This window comes from Solanum dulcamara, chromosome 11, assembly GCF_947179165.1.
Source record: "Solanum dulcamara chromosome 11, daSolDulc1.2, whole genome shotgun sequence".
In the NCBI taxonomy this organism is placed as follows: Eukaryota; Viridiplantae; Streptophyta; class Magnoliopsida; order Solanales; family Solanaceae; genus Solanum; species Solanum dulcamara.
In genome coordinates this window covers 36,455,558-36,473,822 of record NC_077247.1, presented here as the reverse complement: position 1 = coordinate 36,473,822, position 18,265 = coordinate 36,455,558, and the positions used below count along the sequence as shown (strand labels likewise).

The following is an 18,265-nucleotide window of genomic DNA, read 5'->3' as shown; positions in this document are numbered from 1 at the left end:
AGGATAAAATAAGTATTTCAAAGTTGAATTGTTACTAAATATAAAAATGTATCATTCTTTTTGAAACTAACTAAAAAGAAAAGTGAGTCATATATAACCCTTTGAACTTATATGCATTTACATGAAGAGAGATAAGAAATAACCCATGTTGAAAATTCCGATGATGCAAGAAACCAAACTTTAACCTTTTTACACACTTTTGAAGCACAATATTTCAATCAACATGGATAGATGCATCGCTTTTTATTTTCTATAAGAACATTCAAATATTCAATATTTGTTCTTTACAAAATAAAAAGTTGAAAATAAATAAATAGAGGGGCAGGAAGGACATCACGCTACCATGTAAATCTTATAGGGTAGATTTTAATTTCTTACTTCAGCTCTGCCCCTTGTCTCCCTAAACCATGAAAAAAATGGGCAGAACAAAAAATTAAAAAATTAAAATAAAATTTGAGAACTTTTTACTAAGAAGTATGCTCATCCAACCAAGATATTATGTCACCAAGAACTCGAAGTATCATCTCATCGGGCTCACCCTCGAGCAAAGAATGATAAGCATCCTTATAAAGGATCAGTTTTTTGTCCGAACTACTTGCCTTCTCGTACAATGTTTTGCTGATGGATGGATCAGTCACTTTATCATTCTCTCCATGCAATATTAGCAATGGCAGAGAGACCTACAAAATCGTAAAACTGTTAGTTATTGTTTAGATATGTTGTCTATTGAAGAATAAGGTTAGAGAAAAGTATATAAGCCTGGAGTGCTGACAGTTAATGCTTCCATGAAGCAGGGAAAAACTAAGTCAAACAAGTATCACAAGGATAAAGAGCAACGAAAAGTGACTGAATGAGGTATATTTAAAAATCTAGCATAAGCAAAGGTTGCCATCCGTATTCGTGTAGAATTTCAAGTTTTCAATTATGGACTTACTGGCACGCAAAGGCACAAGGTTCAATCAGTAATAAACACTAAATATTTATGGTTATAATCTATACTACGTCAAACAGAAAATGAAAACATGTGACACCTTAATTAGTTGTTTCTCTATCTCTTGGGTGGTATTCAGTAACTCCACCGCAGTTTGTAGGCGGGGTTTGTGCTTGTAAGCAATAACATTGTAAGCAGCCTGCGTGCAGAAGAAAACAGACATCATAACATGAAACTGTGCGAGATACATACATGTCGAAACGCCCTTATGCAAAAACGTTTTTCAGGTGAGTGAGACTGTGAAATAGCTAATGGTGAGTTTGTGACTACAGATTCCTAAATGACCCCAGCTCTACTAACCTCTAATATCCTGTATCTATCACTCTTTCCGTCCTAAAATCATCATACGTCTAAGAGCTCTTACAGAATAGAAAGACTACATACCTGTTCTCTCTTCTTCACATCTCTGAATGCTAACTCTGCTAGATCCTGCTGCGGAACTAGCTTTTGCTTTGGAAGAAATTTTGCTATGCCCACTAGAATTTGTGTAACTAACCATGGTGGTACCATGTCATCTGCAATCTGTACGACAATACCAGTCATCACTCCAAACTATGGATCTGAGACGATAACATCAATTAGAATTGAAAATAATCTCCAGAAACTTACTTTGCACATCGGTGCAAGAAGAACAGCGCCATTCCATGCATCAGGTTGCTTCATGTGCACCTTCAGAGCTACTGCTCCACCCATTGATTGCCCAAATAGGAAGCTTGGTAGGTTACATATCTCTGGATTTTCTGCAGCCAGCATTTAACTGTCAATTGCTTTTTCAGTAGTGTGTCAAGAAGAATAAGATGTAATTAGGTTATTTCGAATACTTGATTTTGGGACCTCTTTCCCAGAGCATGTCATAATATTAACATGTATATGAGACGTCATTTACCTGGAGAAAGTTCTATTAGGTATAATATATACATGGAGACATCAGAATTAAGAACTTGGTTAATACAGCCTGAGTGTTTATGTTTTTGTCCAATGTAGGACGGTATAATATATACATGGAGACATCAGAATTAACGTCCAATGTAGGACGATATCAAGAAATAAGCAACACCCTGCAGATGGCATACCTAAAAATCTAACTTCTCTGGTATGAAAGATGAATCTATTCTATTTCACTATCCGATTGCCCCAGCAGATGGAACATCGCAATGATTCGACTTGACTAATAGTAACCAAGTTCCAACAAGGTCAGCATGCCCAATGTTCAAAGCCCCTGCTAATACTAAGATCAACTCATATGACTGACACTAATTTGGATTCATTCAACGGCCAAACAAGTTTTTCCTATGTTCCCGAAGAGTTCTCATACGCTCCTTTCTAGGCTTTCTCAATATAATTCTCTCTTTCCTTAAGGGAATTCAAAAAAATGCTCTCTTGTGTCTAGGGGATTCAACAATCTATATATGTGCATATAAAAAGACTTTTTACATAGCTGCATAGTACAATATTTTGGCGAAGGGGATTCAGTTGAACCCCTTTGTGGCCGTGGCTTCGCCACTGTCCAATTTGGGCCCTCTTATTTCTAAGTATATTTTCAAATTTACTCTTAAACTACATACCTAGTGTCGAAGTAGGAGCAGAAATATAAAATAACAAGGGAGGAGTGTTTAATTGGCGTACATGACAGACTCCTTCATACCCTAAAACATTTTAGAATGTGGAAGGAACACACGGGGGCTCCGATGTTCATCATTTAATGCCCTAGTCATCAACATTGCTTGACAAAAATGAAGAAGGATGAGGGAACTTAGCACCGTGAGTTATACTCCAAGTTATGAATAAATAATGAATCTGTAAGTTCAAATTTGCTTTGGAACAGTAACAGGACATGATCTTTTAGTTTGTGGCACAGTTACATAGACTGTCAAACTTTTGGGCCTTTGTTTCATTCTACAAGGAACAAAATCACAACATGCATTTTTCAGATAGTTCTCTCTCGATCTTTCTCCTTGACAAAATGGACTATTCATTTATGATCATAATAAGCTGAACACTACATTTTTGTAGAAAGAAAGTGCCAGAAGTTGAATCAAACAAATGAAATGTTTACTCCATTAGCAAGAAACTTTAAGCTCATGCATTGCTTAGCGCAATAGGATAGTCTCTTCCAACTGAATGTTTGATTTAAATATTGTCTTTTGTTTCTTCATGCCTTCAAAGCTTAGCTTTTGCATTCATCAAATTTTGTTATTCTTTAGTTGGTATATCTTTTCTTTAAGTAATTTCCACATTTTACCAGAGTCTCAGACCTATCAAAATAATCCATGAGATGAAAAAGAGTTCACTAAGGCAAGTTGTACCTTTCGCCTTCGAGTAATGCTCAATGACATCATCGACTAACTTGTCAAAACTTGGTATATAGCCATGAAGACCTTCTGAAAGACCAAATCCAGGATAATCCATGGCAAATACTCCATAACCGGAAGATGCTAATTTTCTTGCAATGCCTAAAAAGGAAGACAAGTTTCAGGAACAATCTCCCAAGAAACACTAGTCTGAGACTTAAACGTGTTCTCCAACCACAAACCTTCAACAAAAAATGTGCATGTATCACCATAACCATGACAGAAGTATACCATTGCTTTGGGGGAACTTGTCTCTGGAAGCCAACTTTTGGAGAAGATCTCCAGTCCTCGAGAATTAACCTCATAAGACTGTGCCACCAAATTTCACAGAATTATGTAAGGTAAAACACTTAACAAATCATGAATATTATACCAAAATGCTAATATTGGATGCTATAAATGACCATATACTTATAGAGAAGACTCTGCTCATTTGCTTGGCACTACTAGGAAAAGGAAGACAATATCCCGTCATAGTGCATAGTTCATGGTGAGTTTCTCAAACTACCCCCTTCAGTCCATTTGTTTCACAAAAATTAGAACTCATTTACCAAAACATATCTTCCCAGAGTTATTCTCTTCTTTCCCCTTTAAATTTGTACAGCGATACATATTTCATTCACATGACAGAATAACTACATGTAAAGTGATTGGAAACCAAGTTTCATTTGATGTCCTAAAATTAATATACATACTGCATGGTCCTCCATAATCATAGGAAAAATAAACCCCTCTTGACTATTAGAGAAAAAAGATGACTGTATTTTGTCGCATTCTATTCGCAATCTTATAAGATTCTTTCATGACAAGGTCCAATTTTCTTAAGATAAGTTAGAGGTGTTCATTGCTTTACATACTTAATTTTCGTATTGCTTTACTTGAGCCGAGGGTTTATTGGAAACAACTTCTCTACCTTCTCAAGGCAGGGGTAAGGCTGTATACACACCACCCTCTCCAGACCCCACTTGTAGGATTACATTGGGTATATTGTTGTTGTAAGTTATAGGTGTTAAAGATATCGTTGCAGACAATGAAAATCTTGCTGCACCAGAAAGGACATTGAAGTAACTATGAGATGTCATATTAGCTTCATCTAGAATTTAAAGAGAAAAGATGAAAAGAAGGCAAGTTCATAATCTCGCTCTGCAAGAAAGTACACACAGAAGTAATTACACGAGATCAGTTTGTTTTAGCAAAGAAATAGGATGCTTCAAGAATAACTTGAATTTTCAACAAAACAGGAAAATGAGGATGTAAGAGCAAAGGTGTACCTCCTTCATCTTCAATCCAGCATGTGGCATCTGCATGAAAGCAAATAAGCCATCACTAAATCAATACAAAGAACAAGTAAGAAACATAACACTTTCTAAAGGATTCAGTTCCTGATGAGCACTATCTGCAGTCGCAGAAAAATTAGAAAGTTGAAGAAGTGTTTATAGAGTCTCAACTGACATAACTAGATTGCACATACGTAAACAATTTTTTGAGCACACAAATGATACCATTCCTCAGAATAAATCAACAACAAGTGTCCTTTCATTACTTTAAGAATTGAAAGAGGAAAAGAGAACAGAAACCACTACATTTCCATTGGATAGTAAACTGGGATAAAGCAATTTACTTAACTGTGATTTTGAGTTAGTAAAGCTTTGATTTTTCTGTCCTTAGATTAGGAAAAAATGTATTTTTTTGAATCAGAAAAATGTATTACTGCTGTTTTAATCGACTAATAACAGAAATAGGGAACGATCAGTCTTGTTATGCCCTTGAACTTCTAAAGGTCAAACATGAACTTATGCATTGAATGAATAGTGAACAACTTAAAATCCTTTCTCTTAGAGATGATCTATTCGTAGATGCTTCATTTAATCTCGGCATAATATGCAAGTGATACAATCCTATCAAGAAGGATTGCAGTCTATAGAGCAAAATTTTAGGTTCCACGCTACTAGGTCAATCCCTTTGAAGTTGACAATAATCAGTCTCTTAGTCCTAAATAAGGAACAATTTCTAGTTACATCAACACAAGACAGGCTGTTCATTCAATCATTCAATCAATTTACTAAATCTCAATCCCAAACATCATTTTTTGACAGTCAATTAATCAATCAATTTTCTTGATAAATAGCTATGCCTCAATCGAATTCTCATCTATCCAGTCCATTAAGTCAGAAGCAATCAAAATCCAATCTTTGAAGCTGACAATGAATCTTTTTCTATTGAAACCATCAAATAGGGATCTCTACACAAATAGCCGGACAGATTTACTCTTTTACTTTTCTAGCCGGTATACATAGATTATACACATATTATACAGCGTAATCAGTTGGATGGACGGATATTTAGGTTAATTCTTGAATAAATAAGCAATACCTTAAAGAGACAATGATCAATTGACAACTGAATATCCTTAAAAGCATCCCTAGCACGACGCCTTGCTTCCACTTTGTCCATATCAGCATCTATTATCTTCTGCAATTCCTCACTTATACCTTCAAACTTCACTGCCCTACCCATTACTGCTTTCTCACTCCTTACACAATTGGGTTTCCTTGTTTTCAATGCTATAACACAAAAAAATCAAATCTTGAGAATACCCAATGAAGGAAATTGAAGAAAGAAGGAAAAAAAATAAAAATTGGACATACCATCAAATGAATGCCTCCTCAAAAACTTGCTGGGCTTCAATGCCATGACATTATAATAGGAGTCAAGAAAATTTAATTAATTGGGATTTGCTTTCATTAATTGTATTCTTTTCCTTTTGGTTTACTTTTCCTCTGTCCAGCAGATTTTTTAAAAAAGAATTGGATTATCCAGAAGCGTAATCTATGAATGAAAGGTGACAACTGGAATTTAATTTTCTTTCCTACTCTCTAATCTGATGAGTCCACGTGACTCTAATTTTCGCGAGGTAGTTTGAGTTGATACAAATTTAAAAACAAATTAAATTTTTGTAGTATCAAATAAATATGTTTGTGTGATTATAAATATTTATTATGGATAAAATGAACATGTTAAAATTAATTTGTTATTCTCTCCATTCATATTAGTTGTCATATATATTAAAAATAGTTATCCAAAAATAATTGTCGATTTAAACAATCAAGAGATAATTAATTATCTTTTTTCAACTTTACCCTTAGTATTAATTATTCTAGAATTAAGATTCACATAAATAGATAAAAATTAAAGAATTAATAAAGGATATATTAGTCAAATAACACCACTAATTAATGTTTTCTTAAGAATTGTGCAAAACTACAACTAAAAAGGGATGAAGAGGGAATACTAAATACTCTCTCCGTCCAATTTTAGTTGTCAGGTATACTAAAAACAGTTGTCTCAAATTAGTTGTCAATTTAAATAATCTAGAAATAATTAGTCACTTTTTTTCAACTCTACCCTTAGTAATTAAGTCATTTTAAATGTGAAAAAAGTTATTACTACAACTCTACTTTATTACTATAATTTTCAAAAAGACTATTTTAAAGTTACGAGACTATTTCTTGTTAAACTTTTGGTATTCTTTGTCTATCATTCAATACATAATACATCAATTAATAATACTTAACGTATAAATTTAATAACCTATTAAAAGAGATTAATTTTCATAATGATTGAAGAATATTTATAGCAGGATTATATTAGTCAAATTACAATCCTTCTAAATTTTTCTTAAGAATTGTGTAAAACTTTATCCTGATAACTAAAATGGAACGGAAGGAATAGCTAAAATGAGATATATAAATTGGGATAGTGGATATATAATTTAAGGCCTTTTCGGAAGTTGACAAATTAATATGCACCTCAACTATAAACGGAATAGGAACACTAATGTTGATGTTTGAATTTGGTATTTGTTTCTTTTTTTTAGTCTTGAATAAATCCTTTTCGATTTAAGGGTTTTTCTTTTTCTTAATCTTAAATAACCAGAATATGATAATAACTTGCTATTGACAGTGTAACTCATAATTGGTACCTTAGTATAAATATCTCTCTATATATATAAAAGAGAATAAAGATAGAGTGACGTGACACCTTTCTATGGTCTTCAATTTTATTTATTTATTTATTTTGCCTTTTTTCCTTCATTTTTTTCATTAAACAATTTATTTATTTATTAAAAAAATCTATTCAAATTTACTATTTTAATTATATCTAATGAGTTACAATAAACCTCCATCTATTTACATTATCTATTTAAATAACATGTCTTTTTAACTCCTTTCTAATACTATTCTTATGAATTACCCAATCTATGGAGATATTGAATGTTCATTTTGATTTTCTCAATTTTTTAGAGCTTTTTCCTCCTTTTTAAATTTATTTTCTTCATCTTTTTTCATCAATCATGTGCTTAGTAATCAAAAGAGAAGACATAGAAAAGATAATGTCACGATATGGCCTTCACTTTCATGAAGATCATAGATATATTTTTTAAAGATTTATCATTGAGAAATGATCACATTTATTTGGTACAAGTTCATCAAAATGAAGAAGAAGGAAGTTTGATTATTTTGGAAGATTCATCAAGAGAGATGGTCATATTAGTATAAAAGTTTGAATGATTTTCAAATATTTTGAAGATTCATTAATGTATTGTTTTGATTTCGATTAATATTATTCTATTCTTTTTTATTTTATTAATACTTCATTTTGAACAAGGATATTTAATCAGATATATGATTTCTTTTATTTCAGCAAAAAATAAATTATGAAACTCTACAAACCAACATATTAGAAAGCTCAATAAGCAAATTTTACTCAATTAACTTTGCTCTTCTTCATCTTATTATTATGCGAATGAAGATGAAAAGATGCACGTTTTTGTTTATGTGTATATTTGTTTGCTAAGTTCTAATTAATATTTTAAAATTTGGCCACAGTCGAAAGGTATATTACCTATGGTATATTTTTTATAGCTATTGGATATTGTTGCCCTTAAAATATATGATATGGTCCATCATATTATAAAGGAGGAACATAGATAAGGTGATGAAACACCTCTCTATGGTCTCCATTCATATTATTTTTTGACCCTTTTTTTGACCCTTTTTTCCTCCATTTAATTATTTATATCAGTTTTAATATCTCAAAAAGTCTTTACATTCAATTACTCAACTTTTAACCTACCACTATAATATGATAGACTATATTAAATATAATGTGCATTTACATATTCTTTCACCTCCAATCTTCATAATTTTTAAAATTATATTATATATGTGTGTGTGTGTGACCTTATTTTTCCGTCATTTAATTATTTATTTTATTTTTAATATCTCAGAAAGCCTTTACATATAATTGCTCAACTTTTTACCTTCTAATATAATATATCTTCTTTATTAGATATAATGTGCATTCATATGTTTTTTCACGTCCAATATATATATATATATAAAGTTAACTATGGAGAAGCTAAATTTTAATTTTAATCCCATTGGTATTGTTGACACCCAATTTAGAACATCCACAAACGTATATTAATTATCGAGCTTCTTCAATCTTAAACAATTTTAAAATAATTCGCTTGCGAAAATCTAAAATATTTTAAAGTTATTTCAAAATTATTTTAAAATAATTTTGATATTTTATAATTCTTGAACAATATATATATTTTTATATAATTATTTATATAACTATTACCTTTTATCATTATTCAAAAATTGTCTCAAAAAGATTTTTTTTAGTTAATTATTTTGTTAATTAGTTTGGCTTAATTAATAGATTTATATTTTAAGTAATTATTTTTCTTTGTTAGAATTAAGAAGTTCGTTAATTAATTAATGTTAATTCATCGTATTTAATTTTTATCCGAATTCACTATTCAACTTGGCTAAATTCTTAATTCGATTTGGTTAATTTTTTAATTTAAATGTCTATAATTGAAATTCATATGGCCATTAGTTAAATTATAATCCTAACCAAATGTTTTTTGGAAAAATTACTAGAAAAAACACTTTTTACTAAATAATTACTGATTTTAGCGATACTTTTTATTTATTACCATTTATAGCAATATATAACAATATTATGATATATCTACTATATATTAAAAGTAAATTATGCATGTAATATAAATGTATTATAAGTGTTTTAAAATATATTATACTTGTTTGGTAAGAAATTGACACAATGTATTATAAGTGTATTAAAGTATGTGATAAATTAAATATCCATGAATAAAACTTGTATTATATGAGTTTTATAAATTATTCTCGCTAATATGTATTAAAATTGTATTATAAGTGTCCAGTGAAATATTATTGCTATAAATAGTAAATATTTTCTTAATATTGTACATTTATATAAATTTCTCCTTTTTTTCTAACCAAAACCCCTCAATTACCTACACCAATATTAAAAAGCCATTTTAACCCACTAACTTAAAACCCAAAGCCCATTCAACAACCAACGGCCCAAAATCCCATACCCAATTACCCATTTTCCCAATGTTCAATTCATAATGCCTACAATTTTCTACTACTACATTGCAACATTACATATATAATACTAACCTACCCAATCATACAACTACTACAAGCCAACATATGATAATGCCATATCACCCCCACCGACCCCACTTGTAATTTCTACCTAACTAAATGACCCAAGCCATTAATATTCGTACAACATTACACCACAATAATATACTACACCACAACAACATATAACAAAGACAACCAACACACACGGCAAAGTTCATTATTATTCTATCACTCTCATTACAATCGACTTCATGCCCCCTTTTTCCTTTACTAAACATCACATTCCTTTTTTTTCTTTACTTTACATCACATCACCCTCACCTTATAACAACACCAATTTTCTTTCTTGTCCTCTCACCTCAAGCTCACACACTCCATATTTATCTTCTTCACCAAATCAACGACAAATCCCAGCAACAACAATTCATCGCAGTGACGCGTCTCTCTTCATATTTAAAATTTTTACAAATCTCGAGCCTCAATTATTGATTTTGGCTTAGAAAAATATTTTTTCAAATCTAATCCGAATCAGAGAATGTCAAGATGGAATCCGAATTATTAGGGATATGTTCTTTTTAAAAATCCAAATTAATTGTATTTTGACTATAAATTATTGAATTCTTTACTGGAAAAAAAAAAGGAGGAGGAGGAAAAAAGAGAGAAGTTAAGGAATTTCTGGGTTCACTACTTTCTTTATTTTTTATTTTTTTTGATCTTCTCTAGTTTTTAGATACCCCCATTTTTTTTTATCACTCAAATTCGTAATCACGGTGGAAGCTTATTCCAGTTCCTACTCCGAAGCAGGTAAACCCTTTGCTCATATAAGTTTTCTTCATCTTTCCCATTTCGAAATGACATTTCTGGTATCGTAAAGCCTTTATTGTGTGGTTGGGTTGTTTGTTACTTATCGTTGGGTTCTTTGTATCTTAACATGCCATATACTACTTGTTAAACGATTTCATTTTTTTTAGTCTTAATGTCAACTCAAAGTTGGCCGTTTTATGTTTAGTTTTGTCATTAGTTCATTTAAATGTTGTTGCATCTGTTTGTTTGGCTATATTTTTGTTCTGTTTTTGTTTGCTTACCATTAATCATTCGATGAGTAGGAATTTGTGAAGTTTTGCTCTGTTTTTTTTTATATATAGCTTGATATTAAGTTTGTTGGCCATATTTCATACCTTGTTTGGCTGTTGCTGATGTCTTACTTATTCCTAGAGGGTTATAATTTGTATGCTAACAGAGTTGAGCATCCGGTGAAATATTGATTTTGATCCCCATTATGATATTTGTTGAGTTTATTATAACATGTTAGTTATTCTAAAGTGACTCCTGGACCACTACCTCATAAGCTTTTTTTAAATGCATTCTTTAATACCCTTAGTCCTCTATAGCAATTATTTCAAAATTGTAGCAAATTTCTTATTGTTAACTTAGTGTAAGTGAGTTTAGTTTAAAATTTCATGTACTATTTAAGAACGTCTTGTGTGGGTTTATGTTACTGTTTTGTTAGAATTTCATGAGGTTTAGTTCTCTCTCAAAGTATCCTATCCTTGTTCTAAATTTACATGTTTTAATTAAGCACTTGGATTCCCTTTTTGAATTTTTATGCATAAAATGTTAAACTTGTTCACAGCTCCCATAACTAATCACGTGATGAGTTTGGCTTGCATTTATATAGTGTTTGATCTTTGTATTTGTCCAAATCCTTATATATATTTGGCTTTATCAATAGTAGCCTTTAAGCTTAGTTAATTTAACTATTGGAATACAATCTTAGTTTGTTTGCACTTGTTAGACCATGCTCACTTCTTCTTGAAACATCCCTGGCAATTGTCCCTTCTATCAATGTTAAATTGAGATCTTTGCCTTATTTTATCTCAAAATTGATATGTTGTGTTGCTGGAACATCACTTTATTTATTTTTCAAGTATGGGTGCTAATTATTTCCATCTCTCCATGATATTTCTCATTATGTGTGGAAACTTTGGATGTGTTTTGCTGTGATCATCTCTCCAATTAAGATTATGATTGCTAATTCTTTGTTTATTTATTTTCTCGCATGAACCCATCAATTCGAGTCCACATTTTTTATTCGTCGTACACATTTTTTATAAATATTACAAAATAATTAACATAGTATCTTTTTAATGTGTAATTTATTTTTAAAGGTAAAAACAATGACGTATTTATAAACTTGATGATATGGGTTATTAATATTACGTATTTCTTTAAAGTTGTGTACTCAATGATATGGATCAAACACATAATAATTTATTCTTCGTACGTATTTTTTTATTAAATATCGTGATACACACGTGCAAAAACACGTACTCTAAACTAGTATATATATATATATATATATATATATATATACATAGTGGAATGTGTATATCACCACAACTAATTGAATTGGGTTTTAACTCCATGTTGCACATAAGATTGAAAGAAATATAGAAACAAATTAGGAGTAATAGAATCCCATAAAAATAAGATGTGTGTCTAAAATTTTAGTCATAATTCAAAGGGATATTTATCCATTGTTCCTTTTTTCTACCGTGTATCAACATTTATGTTAAAGGTTTATCAGTGTCTCGGCATATCTCATAGATTAAAAGAGGAAAGGAAATGTTTAAAACTTAGGAGTGTGTAATTTTGAAAATATGCGTTAAATATTGAAGTGGTAATAGAAATATGTGTTACTTCACAATTATGCTTCAAGCACTAGACAGGAGGGGGTTGGTAATCACCCTTCACTTGGGTATCATTTGACCCCAAATAGTTTTTGAAAAAAATTTAAAATAAAATTGTGAATTAATGTTTGATCATATAATTTGTCATTACTTGACAAATATATTTGACAAATATCTCAAGTTTCCAAGTTCTAAAAAAAAACTAGAATTCGGGAACTTGAAAGTTTTAAAAAATTAAAAATTACCCAACTTTTATATTTTATAAAAACACTCATCATTTATTACTTTCAACTAATATTTATCTACCAACTTACTCCATTAATATGGTCAACTAATACCATTAAATAATATCTCTATCTATTAACAAATAATCAGACTATTCCTTTCATCTATATCTATAAAAAAACATGTGCATCCACCCTCTTAAATATCTATTCCTTTCTACAAGTCACGAACAACTATGACTTAGACATGCAGGTAAAAATAATAGTTGTTTGTGTCGTATTACATAATTTTTTGCATAAAAATCAAAGTAGTGATGAAATATTCACTGAATATGAAAGTGATGATATGATCACTTATGAAAATGATGAACAATCGACACAGGGTAGTAATATTGCTTCGTCTTCTTGGTCATTTGATCTAGAAATGAAAGTTTTTCGAAAAAAAATTGTTCATAGAATGTGAAAAGATTTTATAAAAGAATATTTTGTTATTACCTCCTCCGAAAAAGAATAGTTTGAGTGACAAGATTGAAAAATAAAATAATTTATTTTTAATTCGATTAATATATTGGTCTTGCCCATATTGCTATTTTGTTGTTGTTGATTGTTACCAATTATGTTATGATTTTTTTTTTAACGGAACATGTTTATTATAAAATGATAACACAAACTTATGAGTATTTTTAATAATTTTTAGAACTTACAGGTAAAAAATAATATTTTTAAAACAGTCAAATATTCTTGAAAAAATATGTAGCAAAGCATGATAAAACTTCATCAAAATTTCAATAAAAAATTACCTGCCAAGTGGGTTCAAGCTATAAAAAGACCCAAAAAAATAAAGCTTATAGAGAGATTTAAAAAAATGTGTCAATCACCAAAAGTTGATTTTCTTTTATTTCATGATCTCGAGCTATCATTGTCAATTTTATGTTTTCTAATATTCATCTGTAGTGGTTCTTTTGAATACTCTTGACACAATCAGACTACTTACACGGAGCTATCAAATCATATAATATGTCCATAAAATCTATCAAATCAAAAGGCATACAAAAGTTCTCCTAAGTTTTCTTTCATGGACACAATATCATAATCTCCAACTATTATTTTACAATATATATTAGCTGGCATGATAGATTTCTAATTCTCTATCAAGTCAGGATAAATCAGTAGGATAGCCCACAAGCTCTATCAAATTGTCATGATTTTAAATTTTCATTTATGATAAGGAAAGTTATATTTCAAAATAGTGATTTGACAAATAGATAGGCGGACGTCATGTTATATTCAACCAAGCTTCTTATTGAATAACTCGTGAATTCTACTAAACTGTCATGACTTTGTGTTACTAGCATTCGACTTATCTCGTTAATTAATTGTTCACAAATCCTACCGTATTGATATGACAATATAACTTTGAACTCTTTGTCACAACACAAATCGGGCCGCGAGTGACACACATATTAACCCTCCAGTGGGAGAACCAAAATTATACCTCAAACTAGCATCCTAACACAAAAATAAGCATAAAAAGACGTGGAAACAATTTTTATATATGTTTTAAGCTGATCGAGTATCCATAAACTAAGGAATTAAATTCAACATAAGCATAAATAGTTAAACAAAACATGCGGAAGTCAACCCTTCTAGAGCCTGAAAGTATAACACCCCATGTTATTCTAACATAGACTAAGTTTGAGGACCATAAGAAAGATTAAGAAAAAGTGAGTTGTGCCTATGTGTACGAGTCAACCTACGAGTCGTAGGAACTCCTACAGATTGTAGAAGGGACTCGTAGTGATTGCATTAATGTTTGAAATCTGGCCAAGTCTAGAAGTGAGTCAACGATTCTATTGATGACTCGTAGAGAAGTCGACGACCCGTAAGAATGAGTCGTGGGGTCAAGGTCTAACTTCTCAAAAATATAAGCCTCGGTACTTTGACTACGAGTTGACAGGATGAACCGTAGAAAGGATCACGAGTCGTAGAAACGATTCGTAGAGACCCTTGACACTTAGCCAAAAATTCAAGACTCAAATTCACTTCTAAGAGTGAAGTTCACGACTCATCAAAAAGTCTACGAGTCGTAGAAACGACTTATAGAAGAGATTCATAGACTCAAAAATTCAGAGTCTGAGAATGTTGACAGGACGAGAAGGGTCTATGACCCGTAACACTTTCTACGAGACGTAGACTTGACTCATAGAAACGTTTATAGATTGAAACCTAGTTCTACGATTGGTCTCCTACGACCCGTAGAAGTTTCGACGAGCCGTAGAAACGACCCGTATACGGCCAAAATCAAATTTTTTTCGAAGGATAGTTTGGTCTTTTACCACCCTTTTCAATCAAAACCTCAACGTTTTGGGACTATTTTGAATCCTTTAACAATGTCCTAAATGTTACATTCCGTATTTTTGCATTTTGGATTATTCGTACGCTAACGATTATAAATTCAAGGACTTTTAATTTTGAATTTTAAAAGGACATGATTTGTTGTAGATGCCAAGTTATATGAATAATTTATGTGTAGTAAAATACATCTCAAGAAGGACCCTTAAGCCAAATCAAAATAGAAGCCATCAAATATGTTTTTCTTAAAGTTACGTTTCGGGTAAGCTGACTTCGGGAGGCCATAACCTCTTTATAATTTGAGAATTTGGGAAAACTCTCAACATGAAAGTTGTAGATAATTGAAATATCTTTCCAACCATAGGTCGTGGGACGAAATGTGATATCGGAGTAATAAGATATAAACGTTTTAAGTCTGACAGGCCAAACTAAATAGTGAATTCGGCCCAACCCAATTTTAATTCGGGTCAGGCCCAATACCCACGAAATTAATCAAAATTCTATGTCTTCCTTCATAGTTTAGACCAAGAAATATCTGGAAATTTCCAGAGAGAGTAAGATAAGGGAAAGCTAGAGAGAAACACCAACATCCACCACAATTAAAGCCCCGAATCTCAAGGCTCTTGAAGAGAAAATTGTTGTACGTCGCGTTGGCTTCAATTTGAGCTAGAAATCAGCCAATAAGGAGAAGATTTTATGTGGTGCTGCAAATTTAAGGTAATATTAAAGTCTCCTTTTCATTGTTAATAAGTTTAGTTAGAGTTTTAACGGATTAGAACGGAGAAAATAGTGTTATAAACTAGTTTGGTGATTTGTTGAGAGTTATGGGTTAAAGGGTTGATTTAGGTAGATTAAATAGATGGAATTATCTTAGTGATGATGTATAATAATGTTTGATATTGTTTTGATGTTGTTGATGAGTTGTTGTTCTTGAATTTGGAGGAAAAAGGTGTATGAAGATTGTGAATGTTCAAACCCGTTTTTGGAATTGAGTAGCTGGTAGTAATTTTGGAATATCTCATTGTGTAGACCTTCGATTTTAGATATTAAACATGTTTTGGAAAGCTAATACACGTACCTACAACTCTTATGTTTATGTCTTAGTCTATATCTGCTGTTATGATGTCGAAAACTGAGCATGAATCTTAAGACAAATTCTGTCCAGATTCTGGATTGAAAATTCCTTCATGTATAGCTGTTCGTATTTTGATGATATCTCTTTGTAGAAAATGAATTTTGAGTTGATTTCTTTTGCATTGGAAACTTAAGACATAGATCTAAATGTTTCATGAAGGTTATAAAGTCCAGTTTTGCCGTTTTCATTTTCAAATTTTAGATACAACGTGAGGTACTTGACTTTCCGAATTTACTGCTTTGGTAACATGAATAATAAATCTTATTTTGTGTCAATATTTTGGATTGTTGATGTTGGTTGATGATTATATGGCTGGTTTGAAAGTGGGAAAAGTGAGTGGTATAGGGGAGGTGCTGTCCAATTTTTTTTAGAAATAACCTACTAACGATAGACTACGTTTTATTCTTGTCCATAGCTTAATCATAGTGCTTAACGTTTTAATATAGGTTGAGACAATATTGGACAACATATACGTATAAACGCTAAAGGTATGTAAAGTTAACATCTTCTTCTTTTGGCATGATCCATATGAAACGAACGAATGACGTATGCTTAAATTCCAAAGAAACTCGTATTCGTAGATATACTCGGATGGCTACCGTTCTTGATTTTCAAAATTTATATTGTTATGTCTTGACTCATGTGTATGATTCCAGCCATCCTAGTTGGTATAACTCATGTTGTGGTATAATTCATATTTTAGTATAATCCATAATTGATGTGATTCATAATGACTATTGTCTTGGTTTTCAAATGATGGACTATTTTGCTTATTCTATTAAGTCTCCGATAATGATCAAATTTCGCAAGGTTGCTAATGATACCTTATTCGTGCATATTGTTATGGTATTATTCACCGAGTCCTACGATAGGCCGGGTATGTTATCATGTATGGATTCCACTACATTATTCACCGAGTCCCTTACTAGAGGGCCGGGTACGTGATATGATAATATGATATTATGATGATATGACGATATGATTATGGCACCGAGTCCCATAATGGGCCGGGTACGGTATCAGTGTACACTACTCTATTCACCGAGTCCCTTGCTAGAGGGCCGGGTATGGTATATATATACATATGACGATATATTGATATAATTGTGACACCGAGTCCCATAACGGGCTAGGTACGATATATGATGATATGCATGTCTTCATTTTATAAGACACAGGTACAGTGATTTATTGATTATGATACTTAACTCCTGAATCTTTATTTCAGATGTGATCTCCTTTACGGTATTTTATGCTTTATATACTCAGTACATAGTTCGTACTGACCCCCTTTTGTTCGGGGGGCTGCATTTCATGCCTGCAGGTACAAATACTCATTTTGGAGAGCCGCCAACTTAGGATTCTACTCAACGAGTTTGAAGTGCTCCATTGTCTCGGAGCCCAAACTTTGGGTACTAATCCTTATAATGTATATATTTATGTATTTAGGGGTACGACGGGGCCCTGTCCCGTCATATGCTATTGTTAATTCTCTTAGAGGTCTGTAGACATATGAGTGGGTTGTATATAGATGTTGTCCGGTGTACTAGTATGACTTATGTTTTTGGACGTTTACATTCAGAATGGAAGCCTTGTCGGCTTACATATTATGTTATCTTATTTTTGACAATTAAGACTCCCCAAGAAATAGCTGATTTTGGTATATATATAAGTGACCGTTTGAGATAACGTGCTACCCATATAAATTCTATATCGTGTTTAATTGTCGATTGATAATAGATAATATGTGTGTATACGAGTGTCCAATTCGGACACTAGTCACGGCCTACGGGGCTAGGTCGTGACAAAAAGTGGTATCAGAGCAGTTCATCCTCGGAGTGTCTACAGATCGTGTCTAGTAGAGTCTTGTTTATCGGTGTGTTGTGCACCACATCTATAAACAGGAGGCTACAGGACATTTAGGACGTTGCCTTTCTTTTATATCTAAGATCGTGAAATAGAGCCCAGCCATAGGACATGAAATTCTTTTTTTCTATCTTTTGATTTCAGCTGAAGAACGACATCGATAGA

General features: G+C 31.7%; 1 protein-coding gene across 3 annotated transcripts; it reads right to left on the bottom strand.

Annotated features, from left to right (window-relative positions):
• Positions 1-238: 238 nt before the first annotated feature.
• On the bottom strand, positions 239-6,174 carry LOC129874724 (caffeoylshikimate esterase-like). 3 transcript variants are annotated; one of them, XM_055950062.1, is made up of 10 exons: positions 5,991-6,170; positions 5,716-5,906; positions 4,614-4,643; positions 3,525-3,651; positions 3,298-3,444; positions 1,601-1,731; positions 1,376-1,513; positions 1,032-1,130; positions 490-680; positions 239-400 (listed from the first exon to the last, which is right to left on the bottom strand). In XM_055950062.1, the coding sequence occupies exons 1-10, from the start codon at positions 6,034-6,036 to the stop codon at positions 367-369; spliced, it is 1,134 nt and encodes a 377-aa protein (XP_055806037.1). In that variant the 5' UTR covers positions 6,037-6,170; the 3' UTR covers positions 239-366. The 3 variants fall into 3 exon arrangements, with proteins under 3 accessions (XP_055806037.1, XP_055806039.1, XP_055806038.1); XM_055950064.1 differs by lacking the exon at positions 1,032-1,130 and having other exon boundaries at positions 5,991-6,174; XM_055950063.1 differs by having other exon boundaries at positions 239-680; positions 5,991-6,169.
• Positions 6,175-18,265: the final 12,091 nt, after the last annotated feature.

What these genes read in the sequence shown, in the direction of transcription:
- LOC129874724 (XM_055950062.1), bottom strand. Translation starts at nt 6,036, where the DNA reads ATGGCATTGAAGCCCAGCAAGTTTTTGAGGAGGCATTCATTTGATG. An exon ending in ATGCACATTTTTTGTTGAAG is followed by an intron (nt 3,445 to 3,524) that starts GTTTGTGGTTGG and finishes CTTCCTTTTTAG; the next exon opens with GCATTGCAAGAAAATTAGCA. An exon ending in ATGTGAAGAAGAGAGAACAG is followed by an intron (nt 1,131 to 1,375) that starts GTATGTAGTCTT and finishes TTCTGCACGCAG; the next exon opens with GCTGCTTACAATGTTATTGC.